The sequence below is a fragment of the Octopus bimaculoides genome, chromosome 11 (assembly GCF_046866305.1).
Source record: "Octopus bimaculoides isolate indiv1 chromosome 11, ASM4686630v1, whole genome shotgun sequence".
Taxonomy (NCBI): domain Eukaryota; kingdom Metazoa; phylum Mollusca; class Cephalopoda; order Octopoda; family Octopodidae; genus Octopus; species Octopus bimaculoides.
The window spans coordinates 63,609,460-63,627,613 of NC_142938.1; the positions used below are offsets into that span (position 1 = coordinate 63,609,460).

Below are 18,154 nucleotides of genomic sequence, written 5' to 3' on the forward strand. Positions count from 1 at the left end.
GACCATTACCAACACGGTCACTACTACTACTATAACCAACAAAAAATGCCCCCCACGTGGACTATTGACACCAGTAAGGAACAATTATGAACTTTTCATTTAATTTCATTTTTTTAAATATGTATTTTTGATAAGGTTCGTTTTTACAAGAACTGAAACATGTTAAAAATATCTGACAAAATTTTAAATTAAAATTCATTTTTTATGTATTGGCGTTTTCAAACTTCTTTTTTTATAAATATATACCCACTCGTATGCCACCTGCACTTTTTTATCAATACTATATATATATGTACTAGCAGAAAGACTGCCCGGAGGGAGTCACTTGATAATATTTTCATATTTGATATATAATTCATCTAACTATTTCTTTGTATAATAGTGCTCACTTGCCTAGTAAATATTGATTTCATTATTTTATCATTCATAGTCTCTCTTTCTTAAACAAACATCAAGGTAGTCCAACAACAGAAGGAGAAGCCGTTTGTCAAGTTTTACCTTCCCCTCAAAGCAACATAGAGATTTCAATTCATCAGCACATGTGTAAGTTTTGCAGTGTTTGTGTGTGTGTGTGAGAGAGAGAGAGGGGGAGATCATTGCAAACAATGAATGAAATAAACATATGAAAAAATCATATAAATAAAAGGGCATTACTACAGATGTATATACCCCTGACTTTGTTGCTTCATAACATCCAGAAAAATGGATACTTTATAACAAAATTTTCTACAAATACCACTTAGATGTTGTGGCTTCAGAGTATATAGGGATTTATAATAATTTTTCTGAGGGGGTGGAGAGAGAGGAGTTTCGGAAAGTTCACACGATCTGACTTTTTTCCCTTGCAACTTTCAGGAAAATGGGTATCTTTTGATAAAAGTTTATACAAATCCTTTCCAAACGGTATAGATTACGATTATTAAGAAATTTGTAGGGAAAATATTTTGGGGGATTTTCCCTGTTTTTTTTTTTTAATGAAATTCTCTACCTCAGACTATGTAGATTCCGAGGACGTAGGAATTTGGGGGCGGAGAACAATTGGGGGCTATTTTTTAGAACTGTTCCCCACTCGCGGCAGTTTCTGAACAAGTCGTCCATATTTGTTTCATTTTCTCCGTTTGGTGCGTTTCTGTATCCATAGATACTGATGCAACAAACAGACTATGAAGGCAAATGAAGCCCTCGCCAGAAAACTCGTTATGCTAAAAATAACAGCTAAAGGGTGGTACACAGAAATATGTTAAGACGACTTATCTGTTGCATACGATTTTTTTTTCACTTTAAGTAAATTCCCAAGTAAACGTTTCTAATAGAAAGGCAGAAGACACCAGAAGCAAAAATAAGGAATATACACGCAGTTAAATATAGAAGTGTAAAGCATAATTTGTCACATAATCTCTAGGATCTTTCTGATTTGACGGGCACCACTTGTTTTCTTAACGAAACACTTTCAAACTTGGGATACTGGTAGAATGTGTCATATAAAACAACTTTTTCTCTTAGCCTTCTTAACAAAAAATTGAACATCGCAAGTTATTTCATGTTAAAGTTGTCGTATTTCCGTAATTTCAATCAATCACTGACGTCTATTCAGCTGAATATAGTTAATGCTGTTTTTGTAGAAATAACTTCGAATATAAAATTTTTTATCTGTTCTATAACACAAAATATACAAGTATACGAAGTTTGAAAGTGTTTCGGTACCAAAAACACTACATAAAACATAAATGAAAAGTGTTGCCCGTCAAACCAGAAAGATCCAATCTCTATAATAATGATGATATTGAATGGAATAATATCCGGTTTGAACTTTTTTTTACTTACATGTGTGTGTGTGTGCGCGCGCGCACAAAACGGAGAAAATGAAATAAATACGACGACTTGTTCAGAAACACCGGGGTGCAGAACAGTTCGCAGCTTGTTTGCGATGTGCTCTGACTTGATAGGAACTAGGAGGATAGTAGGCCAGTCTTGGAGAGAGAGAAAGAGCGAGTAAACCGTTTCTTAACGTGTAACACATACATTCAATCATTAAAATGCATAGAATACCTTGTTTTATCTGTATACACACATGTATATAGTGGATAATAATTGTGTATATTCTGAGATGTAATTATGCCGTTATCATGGTCATAAATAACAAACACAAGAAAGATGAGAGACTATCGTTCCCTCCTTGTTATTAACGGCTGTTGTTTATAATCCATAACGATCATCTCACACCTTATGCTCTAACACCAAGTTAATCCCTTGGTCGTTTATCTTCATTATCTTCATCGTTTCCACGCATTATTCCTCTTGATTACATTGCCTACCATGTTTATGACTCCTCGGGTGTCATGTACCCTGTCTAAGACAAAACAAAAAAAACGCTTTAAATATTAAATTTCACCAGAAATTATGCACGGCATTCGATGGTTTGTTTTCATCTATGTGCTCGTAATCGGCCAATTTGGATTAATACTTGTCAGAGAAATTCATACAGTAAGCCCTTGTGTGTTAAATGTAAGTATTACCCAAGGTTTATTATATATTTTACGATGTTTTACGAAAACATTTTCGGTATACCACATTTTCATTTCGAAATAGCGACACACACTCAGTTATATTCACATGTTCTACCGACTCCTCTTGTCTTCCCATTTTCTATTCGGTAATTTTTCAGAGTAACACCCGCACGATTTTCACTAACTCTTTTACTCTTTTACTTGTTTCAGTCATTTGACTGCGGCCATGCTAGAGCACCGCCTTTGGTCGAGCAAATCGAACCCAGGACTTATTCTTTGTAAGCCTAGTACTTATTCTATCGGTCTCTTTTGCCGAACCGCTAAGTTACCGGGACGTAAACACACCAGAATCGGTTGTCAAGCGATGTTGAGTGGACAAACACAGACACACAAACATATACACACACATACATACATACATACATACATACATACATATATATATATATATATATATATATATATATATATATATATATATACGACAGGCTTCTTTCAGTTTATCCACTCACAAGGCTTTGGTCAGCCTGAGGCTATAGTAGAAGACACTTGCCCAAGGTGCCACGCAGTGGGAATGAACCTGGAACCATGTGGTTGGTAAACAAGCTACTTACCACACAGCCACTCCTGCGCCTATTACAAGGGGAAAAAAATCAGATTTTTTGCGTGGAATCAAGTACCCTGACCTCCTAATATGCTGTTCGGGAGAAGGGGTGGGCACGGTCCCGGATTCATTGGATTTTTTCTTTTTCGTTGAATGAATTCCTGTGACATCCTAATATGCTATAAAACCCTTTTTCGGGTGCGAAAAACGGAGTGCGCTGAGGTGGAAGCCTCGGAAATTTCACCCTGGCCCTACCCCCATTGATCTTTTCACCAGCACGATTTTCACTAAGGAAAAAAAATTCCAATGAATCCGAGACGGATTTCCCTAACCCTAACCCTAAAAGCCTACCCCTAACACTAAAACCATAACTCTAACCCTAAAACCCTAACCCTGAAAATATCAATGGGGGTGGGGGTGGGTGAAATTTCCGAGGCATCCACCTCACCCCATTCCGTTTTTCGGACCCCAAAAGGGTTTTGTAGCATATTAGGATGTCTCAGGAATTCATTCAACGAAAAAAAAAAAAATTTCCAATTAATCCGGGACCTGGGGGGTGGTGGTGAAACATTACCGAAAAATTACCTTTTAAACTTTATATTTACACGTTAATATTTATAAAACTAACACACACTTACATACATACATACATGCATGCATGCATACACACACACACACACACACACACACACACACATTTCAATGTATTTGCTTGACAATCAATTAGCCCCAATTACTCGCCTTTATCACTGAGGAAATATTGAATTGACACAAACACGTGCACATTGCGTGTGTGTGTGTGTTTGTGTGTTTGACTACCTGGCGGGCAAACGAATAAATATATGTAAATAATATTTCTTCCTTCTTTGTGTATAATAATAAGACACTTGCCCAAACTGAATTACTGGAGTTATTTAATTTTTTGCAGAAAAACGTTTTAAAAAAAGTTATAGAGGTTTAAAGTTCGATCGTTTTCAGTCAGTCGAGAAACAGGATTGGGAAGCTATCATTTTGTGCGTGACAAAGTAGCACATGTTGTCAATATTTGTAAACAATGTGTTATATCTCCGTTAATTTCTTTTTCATATAAATAAATCTTATTTAGCTGTTATTTTGGTAATTTTTCAGATTGACACCCGCACGATCTTCACTAGGGTGTTAGGGTTAGAGTTTTAGGGTCAGAGTTAATGTTTTAGGGTTAGTTTTAGGGTTAGGGTTGGGGTTAGTGTTTAGGGTTACGGTTACGGACAGGATTCCCTAACCCAAACCCTAAAACCCTAACCGTAACCCTAACCTTAAACACTAACCCTAAAACCCTAACCCTGACACTAAAATCCTAACCCTAACACCCTAGTGAAGATCGTGCGGGTGTTAATCTGAAAAATTACCATTATTTTTAGCACGAAAGTTCTCCGGTAATTTTCTTTCGTGTAAATAAATGTTTATGTTAATTTAAAAGAGAAAAACCAGAACGTGTCTGTGGTTTACGGTTGACTACAATTACCAAATTTTAATTACTAATAACCCTTTATTTATTGATTTATAGCGAAAATTACTTTCGGAAAGACTTCCTCTCCCACCATTTTCTCCCTTTTTTTTTTTTGTTTGCCCAAAACTTCCGTTTTCGGATACGGAGATTCCGAAAAATTGCCAAAAATCGGCATTTTGAAATTTCGCCCCCCCCCCCTGCTCCAATTTCTTCATTTTTCACTTTTTTCCGTAACCCTAACCGTCGCTCTAATCCTAACCTAACACTAAAACCCGAACCCTAATCCTAACCCTAACACCCTAAAACTCTTACCCTAACCCTAAAACCCTAACCATAACGGTAACTTTCGCCTGTCCCCGCCCCCAAAACCACCCTTAAATTTTTTTTTGTTTCGACCCTAACCCCACTATTGTTTTTCTAAATATGTGGAAAAATACGGACATGATTCGGACAAAAATTTCTAAACGTTTCTGTACTTACGGTTAGGGTTTTAGGGTTAAGATTAGGGTTTTAGGGTTAGGGTTAAGGTTAGGGTGTTGGGGTTTGGGTTTTAGGGTTAGTGTTGGGGAAAAAAAGTCAAAATTGAAGAAATTGAAGGCGAAAGGGGGCGAAAAAATTTCACAATGCCGATTTTTGGCAATTTTCCGGAACCTCCGTATCCGAAAACGGGTATTTTTGGCAAAAAAAAAAGTTTTAAAAATAAACAAATTTGGGAGAAAATGGGGTGGGGCGGAAGTATTTCCCAAATTCGTATTCTCCGTAGCCGAAAACGGGGGTTTGTGTAGAAAATTTTTTTAGAAAGAGGTGTTTTGGGGGTGGGGGGGGTGTACAAAATGAAGTCTTGCTTACTTTCACCTCATTAATTAATTAGCCGACAAAAGTGTATCGTTATTTTGAATATGAAATCAATTCGAACAGAAACTTGACGCTGGTAACCAAGCAAAAAAGATTTTTTTTTAAATGTCTCGAAAATGTGAATAACAAAATAATTTCGCCAAGTACTATTATATTATTAGTAGTAAATTATAAATCTATACCTCTATAACTTTTTAAAAACATTAGAAATTATCTAATTATAAATCTTACAGAGAGACTTAAGCAGCAGTGTTACGATAAAGCAGTTGTATACTGTCAACTTAACGTGACAGTCTCAATAAAGGAATCATACTGCTGCTATTTAACCCTAGGAAGCTGGACCGCTTTCTGTCGGCCTTGACACATTTCCTGTGTCTTTATGTTTGTGAGGAGGGGGGGACAAGCACCCCCACCCAGCCTAGCCTGCATTTAGCTCATGTTTCTGAGTCATTGCTCGTCATCAGCCTGAAGTAACACGACCAGCTGGCTGAAGATGCCTGTCAAGGCTCTCACAAACATAAGGACACAGGAAATGTGTCAAAGCCGACAGGAAGCGGTCCAGCTTCCTGGAGCTAAATAGCAGCAGTATGATTGCCTTATTGGGACTGTCACATTAAGCTGACAGTATACAACTGCTTTTTAAAAAGATTTTTCTGGGAAAAAAAAATGGGATAACTCCAGATTGGGCAAGCGTATTATTGTACCAATGTCGGAGTTGTTGTTGGCACTCCGTCGCTTACGACGTCGAGGGTTCCAGTTGATCCAATCAACGGAACAGCCTGCTCGTGAAATTAACGTGCAAGTGACTGAGCACTCCACAGACACGTGTACCCTTAACGTAGTTCTCGGGGATATTCAGCGTGACACGGTGTGACAAGGCTGACCCTTTGAAATACAGGGACAACAGAAACAGGAAGAAAGAATGAGAGAAAGTTGTGGTGAAAGAGTACAGCAGGGTTCGCCACCATCCCCTGCCGGAGCCTCGTGGAGCTTTGGGTGTTTTCGCTCAATAAACACTCACAACGCCCTGTCTGGGAATCGAAACCGCGATCCTATGACCGCGACTCCGCTGCCCTAACCACTGGGCCATTGCACCTCCACTACCAATGTCGGAGTAACCAGTGAACATCGAACGATCAACACCAGAGAAGGAAGAAATATTATTTACATATATTTATTCGTTTGCCTGCCAGGCAGTTAGAGACAGTCAGTGGTACTTGTAGTAGTAGTGAAATTTTTGGCAAACATTCCATATCGGCCTTTTGTACCATTTATGTCAAAATACACCACGTGCATGTTTCTGAACAAGATCGTCGCTTTCCGTAAAAAATTATTATTTTTTTAACATGTGTGTGTGTGTGTGGGGGGTCTTTTGAAGTCGGCATAAAAGCGAAAGAGAGAGAGAGAGAGAGAGAGAGAGAGAGCGATTGGATCGGGGAAGTTATTTTTTGAAGTCGGCGTAAGGGAAAGAATTGATGTGTATGTGTGCGTGAGTGTATATGTGTGTATTTGTGTTTGTTTGATGGGGTGTACGAGAGAGAAAGTGTGGTGTGTATGTGAAGTTGTTTTGTTACTGTGTGTGAAGAGACAGAGAGAGCAATGATGCTGGTGTGTGTGTGAGACAAAGAGAGAGAGAGAGAGAGAGAGAGAGTAATAATTGCATTTTTTTATTCACTTTTGTAGTGAGTGGATGTGTGAGTGATTAACAGAGAAAAAGAGAGAGAGGTTATGTATGTATGTATGTATATATATATATATATATACATACATCTATATACGCATTATATGTACATCGATATATATACACATATACATATATATATATATATATATATAAGCAATGTTAAATCTCTGAACGAGGTATTAACAGTAACTGCACGATAAAGTTGTAGTGAAACTACCTATCGTCACTAGATACAAAACTACTATCGCCATTACATACAATCTTCTCATTTAAATATAAATAAATGCGAGCGTAGTAGAGAACCCATTCCTTGTCATCACGTGACTGATTATTATTCGAATCGGCAACTTCTTCGAACCGTTCCCGCCAGAACGCAAATTGACCAATCACAGCCCCTAATAAGGTCACGTGATAGAGTAAAATTCTGAAGGCATTTGGAGCCCTCTTAACGCTATATATAGATCAACTCATACCCCACAAATTTGTCTCGGTCCAGATTCCGAAAAATTGCCAAAAATCGGCATTTTGAAATTTCGCTCCCCCCCCCCTGCTCCAATTTCTTCATTGTTCACTTTTTTCCGTAACCCTAACCGTCGCTCTAATCCTAACCTAACACTAAAACCCTAACCCTAAAACCTTAACCCGAACCCTAATCCTAACTCAACCCTAACCCTAACCCTAAAACCCTAATCCTAACCCTAACACCCTAAAACTCTTACCCTAACCCTAACCATAACGGTAACTTTCGCCTGTCCCCGCCCCCAAAACCACCCTTAACTTTTTTTTTGTTTCGACCCTAACCCCACTATTGTTTTTCTAAATATGTGGAAAAATACGGACATGATTCGGACAAAAATTTCTAAACGTTTCTGTACTTACGGTTAGGGTTTTAGGGTTAAGATTAGGGTTTTAGGGTTAGGGTGTTGGGATTTGGGTTTTAGGGTTAGTGTTGGGGAAAAAAGTCAAAATTGAAGAAATTGAAGGCGAAAGGGGGCGAAAAAATTTCACAATGCCGATTTTTGGCAATTTTCCAGAACCTCCGTATCCGAAAACGGGTATTTTTGGCAAAAAAAAAAGTTTTAAAAATAAACAAATTTGGGAGAAAATGGGGTGGGGCGGAAGTATTTCCCAAATTCGTATTCTCCGTAGCCGAAAACGGGGGTTTGTGTAGAAAAAATTTTTTAGAAAGAGGTGTTTTGGGGGTGGGGGTGGTGTACAAACTGAAGTCTTGCTTACTTTCACCTCATTAATTAATTAACCGACAAAAGTGTATCGTTATATTGAATATGAAATCAATTCGAACAGAAACTTGACGCTGGTAACCAAGCAAAAAAGATTTTTTTTTAAATGTCTCGAAAATGTGAATAACAAAATAATTTCGCCAAGTACTATTATATTATTAGTAGTAAATTATAAATCTATACCTCTATAACTTTTTAAAAACATTAGAAATTATCTAATTATAAATCTCACAGAGAGACTTAAGCAGCAGTGTTACGATAAAGCAGTTGTATACTGTCAACTTAACGTGACAGTCTCAATAAAGGAATCATACTGCTGCTATTTAGCCCTAGGAAGCTGGACCGCTTTCTGTCGGCCTTGACACATTTCCTGTGTCTTTATGTTTGTGAGGAGGTGGGGACAAGCACCCCCACCCAGCCTAGCCTGCATTTAGCTCATGTTTCTGAGTCATTGCTCGCCATCAGCCTGAAGTAACACGACCAGCTGGCTGAAGATGCCTGTCAAGGCTCTCACAAACATAAGGACACAGGAAATGTGTCAAAGCCGACAGGAAGCGGTCCAGCTTCCTGGAGCTAAATAGCAGCAGTATGATTGCCTTATTGGGACTGTCACATTAAGCTGACAGTATACAACTGCTTTTTAAAAAGATTTTTCTGGGGAAAAAAAATGGGATAACTCCAGATTGGGCAAGCGTATTATTGTACCAATGTCGGAGTTGTTGTTGGCACTCCGTCGCTTACGACGTCGAGGGTTCCAGTTGATCCAATCAACGGAACAGCCTGCTCGTGAAATTAACGTGCAAGTGACTGAGCACTCCACAGACACGTGTACCCTTAACGTAGTTCTCGGGGATATTCAGCGTGACACGGTGTGACAAGGCTGACCCTTTGAAATACAGGGACAACAGAAACAGGAAGAAAGAATGAGAGAAAGTTGTGGTGAAAGAGTACAGCAGGGTTCGCCACCATCCCCTGCCGGAGCCTCGTGGAGCTTTGGGTGTTTTCGCTCAATAAACACTCACAACGCCCTGTCTGGGAATCGAAACCGCGATCCTATGACCGCGACTCCGCTGCCCTAACCACTGGGCCATTGCACCTCCACTACCAATGTCGGAGTAACCAGTGAACATCGAACGATCAACACCAGAGAAGGAAGAAATATTATTTACATATATTTATTCGTTTGCCTGCCAGGCAGTTAGAGACAGTCAGTGGTACTTGTAGTAGTAGCGAAATTTTTGGCAAACATTCCATATCGGCCTTTTGTACCATTTATGTCAAAATACACCACGTGCATTTGTTTATGTTTCTGAACAAGATCGTCGCTTTCCGTAAAAAATTATTATTTTTTTAACATGTGTGTGTGTGTGGGGGGGGTCTTTTGAAGTCGGCATAAAAGCGAAAGAGAGAGAGAGAGAGAGAGAGAGAGAGCGATTGGATCGGGGAAGTTATTTTTTGAAGTCGGCGTAAGGGAAAGAATTGATGTGTATGTGTGCGTGAGTGTATATGTGTGTATTTGTGTTTGTTTGATGGGGTGTACGAGAGAGAAAGTGTGGTGTGTATGTGAAGTTGTTTTGTTACTGTGTGTGAAGAGACAGAGAGAGCAATGATGCTGGTGTGTGTGTGAGACAAAGAGAGAGAGAGAGAGAGAGTAATAATTGCATTTTTTTATTCACTTTTGTAGTGAGTGGATGTGTGAGTGATTAACAGAGAAAAAGAGAGAGAGGTTATGTATGTATGTATATATATATATATATATATATACATACATCTATATACGCATTATATGTACATCGATATATATACACATATACATCTATCTATATATATATATAAGCAGTGTTAAATCTCTGAACGAGGTATTAACAGTAACTGCACGATAAAGTGAAGTATATTTGCCATTTAAATGTGTCTGACCCCTAAGGGTGGATGTTACTGTTGCTTTTAGCCCCAGGAGAACATCTCCTCCAGCTGGCTTATCGACACACTTCTGTGTCCCGTTCATTTTTGCCAAGGGAAGTTATCCCTCCCATCTTGATCTGCGATACGTACGGACCCGAGTTTCAGGGTTATTTCCCTTCTCCAGCGTACGATAACCGCCGACCTTCGATGAGAAAGACAATCTCTTGGCAAAATATTAGTATTTTTCCAGTGAAGTTCTTCACTGATATCGAAAAAGTGAAAACAAGCAATGTTAAATCTTTGAACGAGGTATTAACAGTAACTGCACGATAAAGTGAAGTATATTTGCCATTTAAATGTGGCTGACCCCTAAGGGTGGATGTTACTGTTGCTTTTAGCCCCAGGAGAACATCTCCTCCAGCTGGCTTATCGACACACTTCTGTGTCCTGTCTATTTTTGCCAAGGGAAGTTACGTACGTATCGCAGATCAAGATCAAGATGATGATGATTATTATTATTATTATTATTATTATTAAGGCGGCGGCGAGCTGGCATAATCGTTAGCACGCCAGGTGAAATGCTTAGTATTTCGTAAAGCAGAACAATAATTTCCCATAGTAGCAATGTTATAAATCGTAATTCGTTCCCAGAAAAATATTTTACCTATAAAATTTATAATAGTCCTAAATAAATGGCAATAAAACAACAGTAACGAGACGAGATCTCAATACTAAGAGTGGATTAGAGTTATATCTAAAGCAGAATTCATGTGAATGAGACTTAAAGATTTTGATGGCGTGATTGTTTGTTTTGAGAATGACATTATGTGGTAGGTGTGAGAGGCTGGATCTGACTAGTTTGAGCATAAAATAGATGGAATATTTGAGCCAAATATGGTCAGTTTAATTACTAAAGGGTGCTGCAGTCTGCTAATGTTAACGATGGGCTTTCACTGAGAGAGTTGTTGAGTTCGAGTGAAGCTTAATATTTGGACTGATTGTGAGACCTCACGTTCAATGCTGCTTGTGTTTAAGGGAATAGAGAGATAATATTTTCTTGATATGTGCAGTAGCTGAAATTCTGTAATGAAGAAAACAAGATTGACATGACTCAGAGGATATTTTGAGATATCCGTACCTCAGAATCTGCGTGCGAGGTTGTATATAACTGACATTGGTGATGACAAGCAGGATGTTGATGGAGCTATAATCCAGCGCTGATTGGGTAAAACTGTCCCAATCGTGACCACCATGTCATATTCAGGAGCTATGTTATTCAATGTATTCTTTCTTCTTTTGCTATAAGAGGCTAGCTTATATTTTGAGAGAGGTTTAACTGCTATTTTTAGTAAGTCGGATGACTACGTGAGAAGATCGCTCCTGTATTGTCGCTTGGTTTCGCCCTACTGAGTAGATCGAAGATAAAAGCTTTTTTTGTTTTTGTAGATCGATGTTCTTCGTATGCAGATGACAGATGATTGACAAAACCTCTGCGTGCACGCACGTACACACAGTCACTCACGTACGCAATAGGGCTTTCCTATAAGTAGGTTATCTCCCTTGGCTAGGCGGCGCTCCATGTAGATAATTAAACTTCCGGAGGCTACCCACGCCATTGTTATTGTTTTACGTCTTATCATGGATATAAAGCAGCTTGATGATTCAGCTATCGAAGTACTTACTGTGCCTGAGTTAAAGAAATATTTAAGATTATATGGACAGTATGTTACTGGAAGAAAGGCGGACTTGACTGAAAGGTTGAAAGGAATAAAAATTCTGTCGATGAAGAATGTCAACAAAGTAAATTCATCGGACGATAAGTCTGAAGTATCGGACGATACTTCAGACAGGAATAAGCAGAAGCTTATATCTCCTCTCGGTGAAGTATTGCCTGATCTAAAGATCTTTGTAAGTTGCCGAATTTCACAGATAATGGCATAATTACCTCGTGCTACGGATAAAAGCAAAGCAACAGTTAAGGAGTGGCATATTTTACCACGACAGACACGTACACAGCATCGAATACCACGATGTGAGTGAAAGCTGCTCTCACTGTATTGTCCGGTGTCTGGTAATCCCTTCAATACCGACATCAAACCAAAAAAAGAATCCTGACCACAGAGTGTGGGTAATTATGTCAAATGTCACTGGTAATGTGCATTCAGCTGATTGCAACTGTTAAAGCAAGTCACTGAGCATGCGTACATGTCATACGGGAGAGTTCCAATCAGGGGTGGATAACACCTTATAGGAAAGCCCTATCCAGGGTAATGCTTTCATTATAAATGGGATGGTTAACCTGATTTTAATATATCCGTTACATTAATATTTTTTTCTTCTCAATCCCATCACTCACATGAACTTACTCTGCCTCATTGATACAAGTACCCTCTGTCGCCCGCCCTTCATCCCGTTTCACCCTAACTGCCATATATTCACTCTTGTAAATACTAGCTTCGCTTGTCTCTCAGAACCTGTTAACTTCAAACTTCGTCCACGCGTAAAATACACACCCAAACATTCACAGCATCCGCCCTCCTTGCATCTCTTTACGCGTGTTCCCCTCTCTCCATCCACACCCGTCTCCAATATTATTATGTATCTCTGTTATCATACGACATGACCTTCACGTTTTAATCTTTTCGCTTGGCGCCTCTTTTTTTTCCCTCTGCATTTACAGACTCGGGAACAGGGTCGCATAGGGTGCAAGCGCTCTTTCACATTAAATTTTCTTGCGGGAGCAATGTTTTGAACATCGTGTGTGTGTGTGCTTGTTCTGTTTTTATGTATTTATGTGTTGTGGAATATAGATATAATGAAGTTATGCCAGCAATGTCACATTTTAAACTTGAAGGAAAAAAGCCTTGCGTATTTGTTTTTACCTGCTTCATGTGCGTATGTAAAATCCGTAAATTTCCAAACAGAAAACGAGAACGCCGTATCAATTATATCTTTCTTTATTGCCCACAAGGGGCCAACACAGAGAGGACAAGACAAACACATATGGGGACACATAACCCGAAAATAAATAAAACTGAAAAAATAAAATCAAAACGTATGATAAAATGAATAACATGAAAATGTACTGCCTGCCATACCTCAAGCAGCATCACTTACTTCCTTGGGAGTCCTTTTGTCACATCGACGCCAAATTTTTCTAATAGTTCTTCATACCCTATGTTGTTTGGCATCCTTTTAACGTCTGTATTGATTTTTCAAGAACTTATAACCTTTTTTTGTATTTCTTCACTTCTTCTGCTTTTCTGAAAGTAGCACACATATGTGCCACCATATTATGCCCATATGTTCTTTTTTGTACCGACAAATTTTGTCGTCTTCCAATCTGTTGCTTTCCGAATTAGTTCCTTATTCTCTTTGTCCGTCAATATACAAACGCAATTTACTTAACGGGGAGGGGAATTCTTTGTACTTTATTGTGAATACATCTCTTTCTTGGGGGCGGGGTATTGTGTAAGAGGGGATGGGTCTGAGAGGGTATGGGTGGGTGGGCGGGTCAGGTTTGGGGTTCCACATCACTCTGTTCTTTTTTCCTCTTTTTCCTTCCTTCTACAATCGTCCATGCTTCCTCTCTTTCTTTTTCCCCTTGCTTCTTTTTCTGGCCTCTCGTCCATCCTTTCCGTAGTCTGCTTCTACAAGAGGGCAGTATGCTCTAATGTGGCCTTTTTAGCCACATTTGAAACAACAAGGAGTCCTGCCCTCCACCCACACTTTCAACACTACATCTCCGATTGATACTGTTTCCACCAAATTTTTGAATGTTTCAACTGTAGCTTGTACAATGAAATCCATTGTTTGTCCTTTCCAAACTGAGTTTTCCGTTTTTTTGTGGCTTGGGGGACGGTTATTTCTTCCTTACTTCCTAGAAGAACAGCCGCCACGACCCAAGTCACATCTATTTCTAGTGGGATGCCTTCCACCTTAATTCTGGAAGTCCTTCTTCCCAAATAAGTGGGTAGAAAGACCACTTTGTTTTTGCTGTATTTATAGCGTTTTACTCTGCTTTGTCCTCCATCTTGAAATGGACTATAATAGTTCTGAATTTACTTCCTCTGGCAAGATATGTTATATCTTGCCAGACTGAGCACGATGCCTTTTCTATAGTTTCTGCTTCCACGTCTTCTATTTTCTTTTCCTCCACTGAGTACACTTTGTATACTACAGTCTTTTTGTCTATTTCGTCCATTATCTTCTGGAGTGGTGAGAGCTTAACGTCACCACCCACTCTACATGCCATTTTTTTCATATTTTCCAATATTTGACAGGTCTACCTCCTTTTCCTTTTTTACTTCTGTAACTTCTGCAAAGCTTTTCTTCTTTAGGCATTTGTCCATCCTGTTGACTGCAAGAAGTAGCTCCTCCTCCGAAGAGGACAATTCGGAACCACTAATGCCCGAATAGTACATCCTTTCTGCCATGGTTTCTCTCGATAAAATCGAAAGAAAGCACAGCTAGAAAACCACTGCAAACCAGCACAAAACAACCAACAATTCAAACAGCAGCAATTTCAAACAATAATCAAACTTCAACTCACACTACCAACGCCTAAATATTCTTTTCTACTCTAGGCACAAGGCCCGAAATTTTAGGGGAGGTGGCAGTCGATTAGATCGACCCCAGTACGCAACTGGTACTTAATTTATCGACTCCGAAAGGATGAAAGATAAAGTCGACCTTGGCCGAATTTGAACTCAGAACATGAAGACAGACGAAATACCGCTAAGCATTTCGCCCGGCGTGCTTACGTTTCTTATTTCTTTATTGCCCTCAAGGGGCTATACATAGAGGGGACAAACAAGGACAGGCAAAGGGATTAAGTCGATTACATCGACTCCAGTGCGTAACTGGTACTTAATTTATCGACCCTGAAAGAATGAAAGGCAAAGTTGAAGTTAGCGGAATTTGAACTCAGAACACAAAGACAGACGAAATATCGCTAAGCATTTCGCCCGGTGTGCTAACGTTTCTGCCAGCTCGCTGCCTTCGCCTTATCAATTATAGTAGTCCATGTGGTTTTTTTCTTTTTTAACCACAAAAGAGCAGAAATATTGCAACATGCATGGAGAAAAGGAGGGACTATACAAGGCATTTAATGAATTTCAGAAAAAAACATTCTTGAACTTTAAATTAGGACGTACACACAGAGGAACAAGCACGCACGCACACACACACACACACACACACACACGCACACAAGTAGCTTTCTTCTCTTGTTCCCATTTCGTCAACTAACAGTTGACAAGATAACGTGCTTTTCACGGAATTAGCCGAATGGTTTGTTTTGACTTTTCGATTCAAACCGAAAGAATACCTATAAAGTTCTATCAATTATATTTGAGGGTATGTTTTCTTTTTGGCGCGATAAAGACGGAAAGGGCTCTGCAGTTAATGATTTTCTGCAACGAATTTACCGGTTAGAGAACATGGTTATTTAAAAGTTAAATAATAATGGATAGAAATTAATATTAATTAGGCAAAAGTTATTTTATCATACTTTTTGGTGTGACGATGAGAGAACCATTTAGAAAATGTTCGCAAAACACTGTAAATGACATATTTTGTTCTCTCTATGTCTTCCTTAACAACTAGCTATATTGTTCAGATGAGCGGACAGACGGTTACATGTGTGGTGGAAGTAAAACAGTTAGATAACATATTTTAATCTAAATTCCTTCACACGTCATCATCCCCGTTCATTCCTTACGTAATTAGACTCTTATTTTGCTTTATCGTATTTCCAGTTCTTTTATGTTGTTTTTTTTTTTAATGTTTTCCTCTTTTAGTCAGGATTTTAATGTGCCTGAGTGTGTGTGTGTGGGGGGGGGGGCCTAGTGCTACCATATGGTAGCAGTTAGTGGTGGTGAGGGTAAGGGTAGCAGTGGCAGTGGTAGTAGTGTGTTAGTAGTGGTGATGCTAGTTGTTCTGGTGATGGTGATGAGAAGGGGTTATGGTGAGGGTGGCAGTAGTTTATGGTAGGGTGGTAGTGACTGTAGCTATAGTAATGGTGTTGGCAGTGGCGGTGGTGGTGGTGGCAGTGTTAGTGGTTTCGGTGGTGGTAAAGTAAATGTAAAGGTTAACTTCTTGGTAGACAGAAACTAAGAGCCCATTGTATATGTGTGTGTGTGTGTGCATGCACATGTGTTTTGTGTGAATGTGTGTGTGTACAAACGCATGTGTTTTGTGTGTGTGTATGTGTGTGCATGTGTGTGTGTGTGTGTTTGTGTGTGTATTTGACCCCTACCACTACTTGATAACCAGTGTTGGTGAGTTTCATCTCCGTAACCTAGCGACTCAGCAAAAGAAGACCAATAAAATGAATATCAGGCTTTTAAAAAATAGAAAAAGTACTGGGAATGATTCATTCCACTTAAAATTCTTTGAGTCTTTGCCCCAGCATGGCCAGTCTAATGACCAAAATAGATAAAAGATGGAAAGATAGAAGAGAGTTTCCTTGGGTCAGAGAAGAATGTCCAACATTCTCGTGTAGCCACAGGGTATGAAATCTTTTGGCACAGCCACTTTGGCGCAGCCACTTTGGCACAGCCACTTTGGCGCAGTCATTTTGGTGCCGTTTATTTGGCGGTGCTGATTCAATGCTGGCTTGTTTCACATCAGATGTTTTTATGTTTCTCTTGTAATGTTATTCTCAATCTTCCCCTCCACCCCTCCCGCCTCTGTCTACGTGTGTGAGAGCATATCCCCCCCACCAATATGTGGATGAGGAGAGAGAAGAAGTTTATGTCAGTTGTGTTCAGCTCTTTTACTCTTTTACTTGTTTCAGTAATTTGACTGCGGCCATGCTGGATCACCGCCTTTTAGTCGAGCATATTGACTCCAGGACTTATTCTTTGGAAGCCTAGTACTTATTCTATCGGTCTATTTTGCCGAACCTCTAAGTTACGGGGACGTAAACACACCAGCATCGGTTGTCAAGCGATGTTGGGGGGACAAACACAGACACACAAACACACATACATATATATATATATATATATATATATATATATACGACGGGCTTCTTTCAGTTTCCGTCTACCAAATCCACTCATAAGGCTTTGGTCGGCCCGAGGCTATAGTAGAAGACACTTGCCCAAGGTGCCACGCAGTGAGAATGAACCCGGAACCATGTGGTTGGTAAGCAAGCTACTTACCACACAGCTACCCCTGTGCCTAATAATGAATTGTAATGTTTTTCTCCCTTTCTCTCTCTCTCGCTCTCATGTCTTCTCTCCCTCCATCTGAATATGTATATATCTCTGCATACATATGCGTTTGTGTTTGCTTCCAGTGCTAAAAGCTACTGCCACTAAAACAGGTTGAATATCCAAACAGCCACAAACAAACAGTTTCATTCCAATGACATCAGCATCATTCCAGATGTAAAAGCAATATTCCTTTCTAGTTTTAAAGGGTAAAGACTCCCTTCAATCATGAATGGCCATGGGATTGCACCTGGAAAGTTCCCCTCGGAGGTTCATGTCTGGGCAAGGTTCTTTATGGAAGACCAGCATTCGTTCATGCATATACCAGCCTCCCCTCTTCATGCCACCAATGCTGTCCAAGGGAAAGACAAAGCCAGATACAGCTTGGCACCAGTGACATTACAAATCATTCCTACAGCTGAATGAACTGAAACAATGTGAAAATATAATGTCTTGCTCAAAGAACTCAACACAGCTCGTTCCAGGAATTGAACTCACAACCTCACAATTGTAAGCCCAACGCTCTAACCACTGAGCTATGTACCTTCACCATTGTAGCATTATAGAAATCATATATGCCAAATGCTTCACAACTGAATGAATTAAGGAATCACTGCAGTTAACTTCTGATTATAGACCTGTTGCATCTATC

The 18,154-nt window shown here is 39.4% G+C and overlaps 1 protein-coding gene across 2 annotated transcripts in view; it reads left to right on the forward strand.

Annotated features, from left to right (window-relative positions):
- Positions 1–1,861: 1,861 nt before the first annotated feature.
- The window catches only part of LOC106879934 (uncharacterized), a 46,307-nt gene continuing 30,014 nt past the window's right edge, over positions 1,862–18,154 (forward strand). Inside the window, exon 1 of one of the 2 annotated variants that reach the window (XM_089360221.1) lies at positions 1,862–2,505. In XM_089360221.1, coding sequence (XP_089216347.1) covers positions 2,401–2,505 — 105 coding nt within the window. In that variant the 5' untranslated portion in view covers positions 1,862–2,400. The remainder of the gene's footprint in view (positions 2,506–18,154) is intronic. The other variant, XM_089360220.1, reaches the window with a different exon arrangement.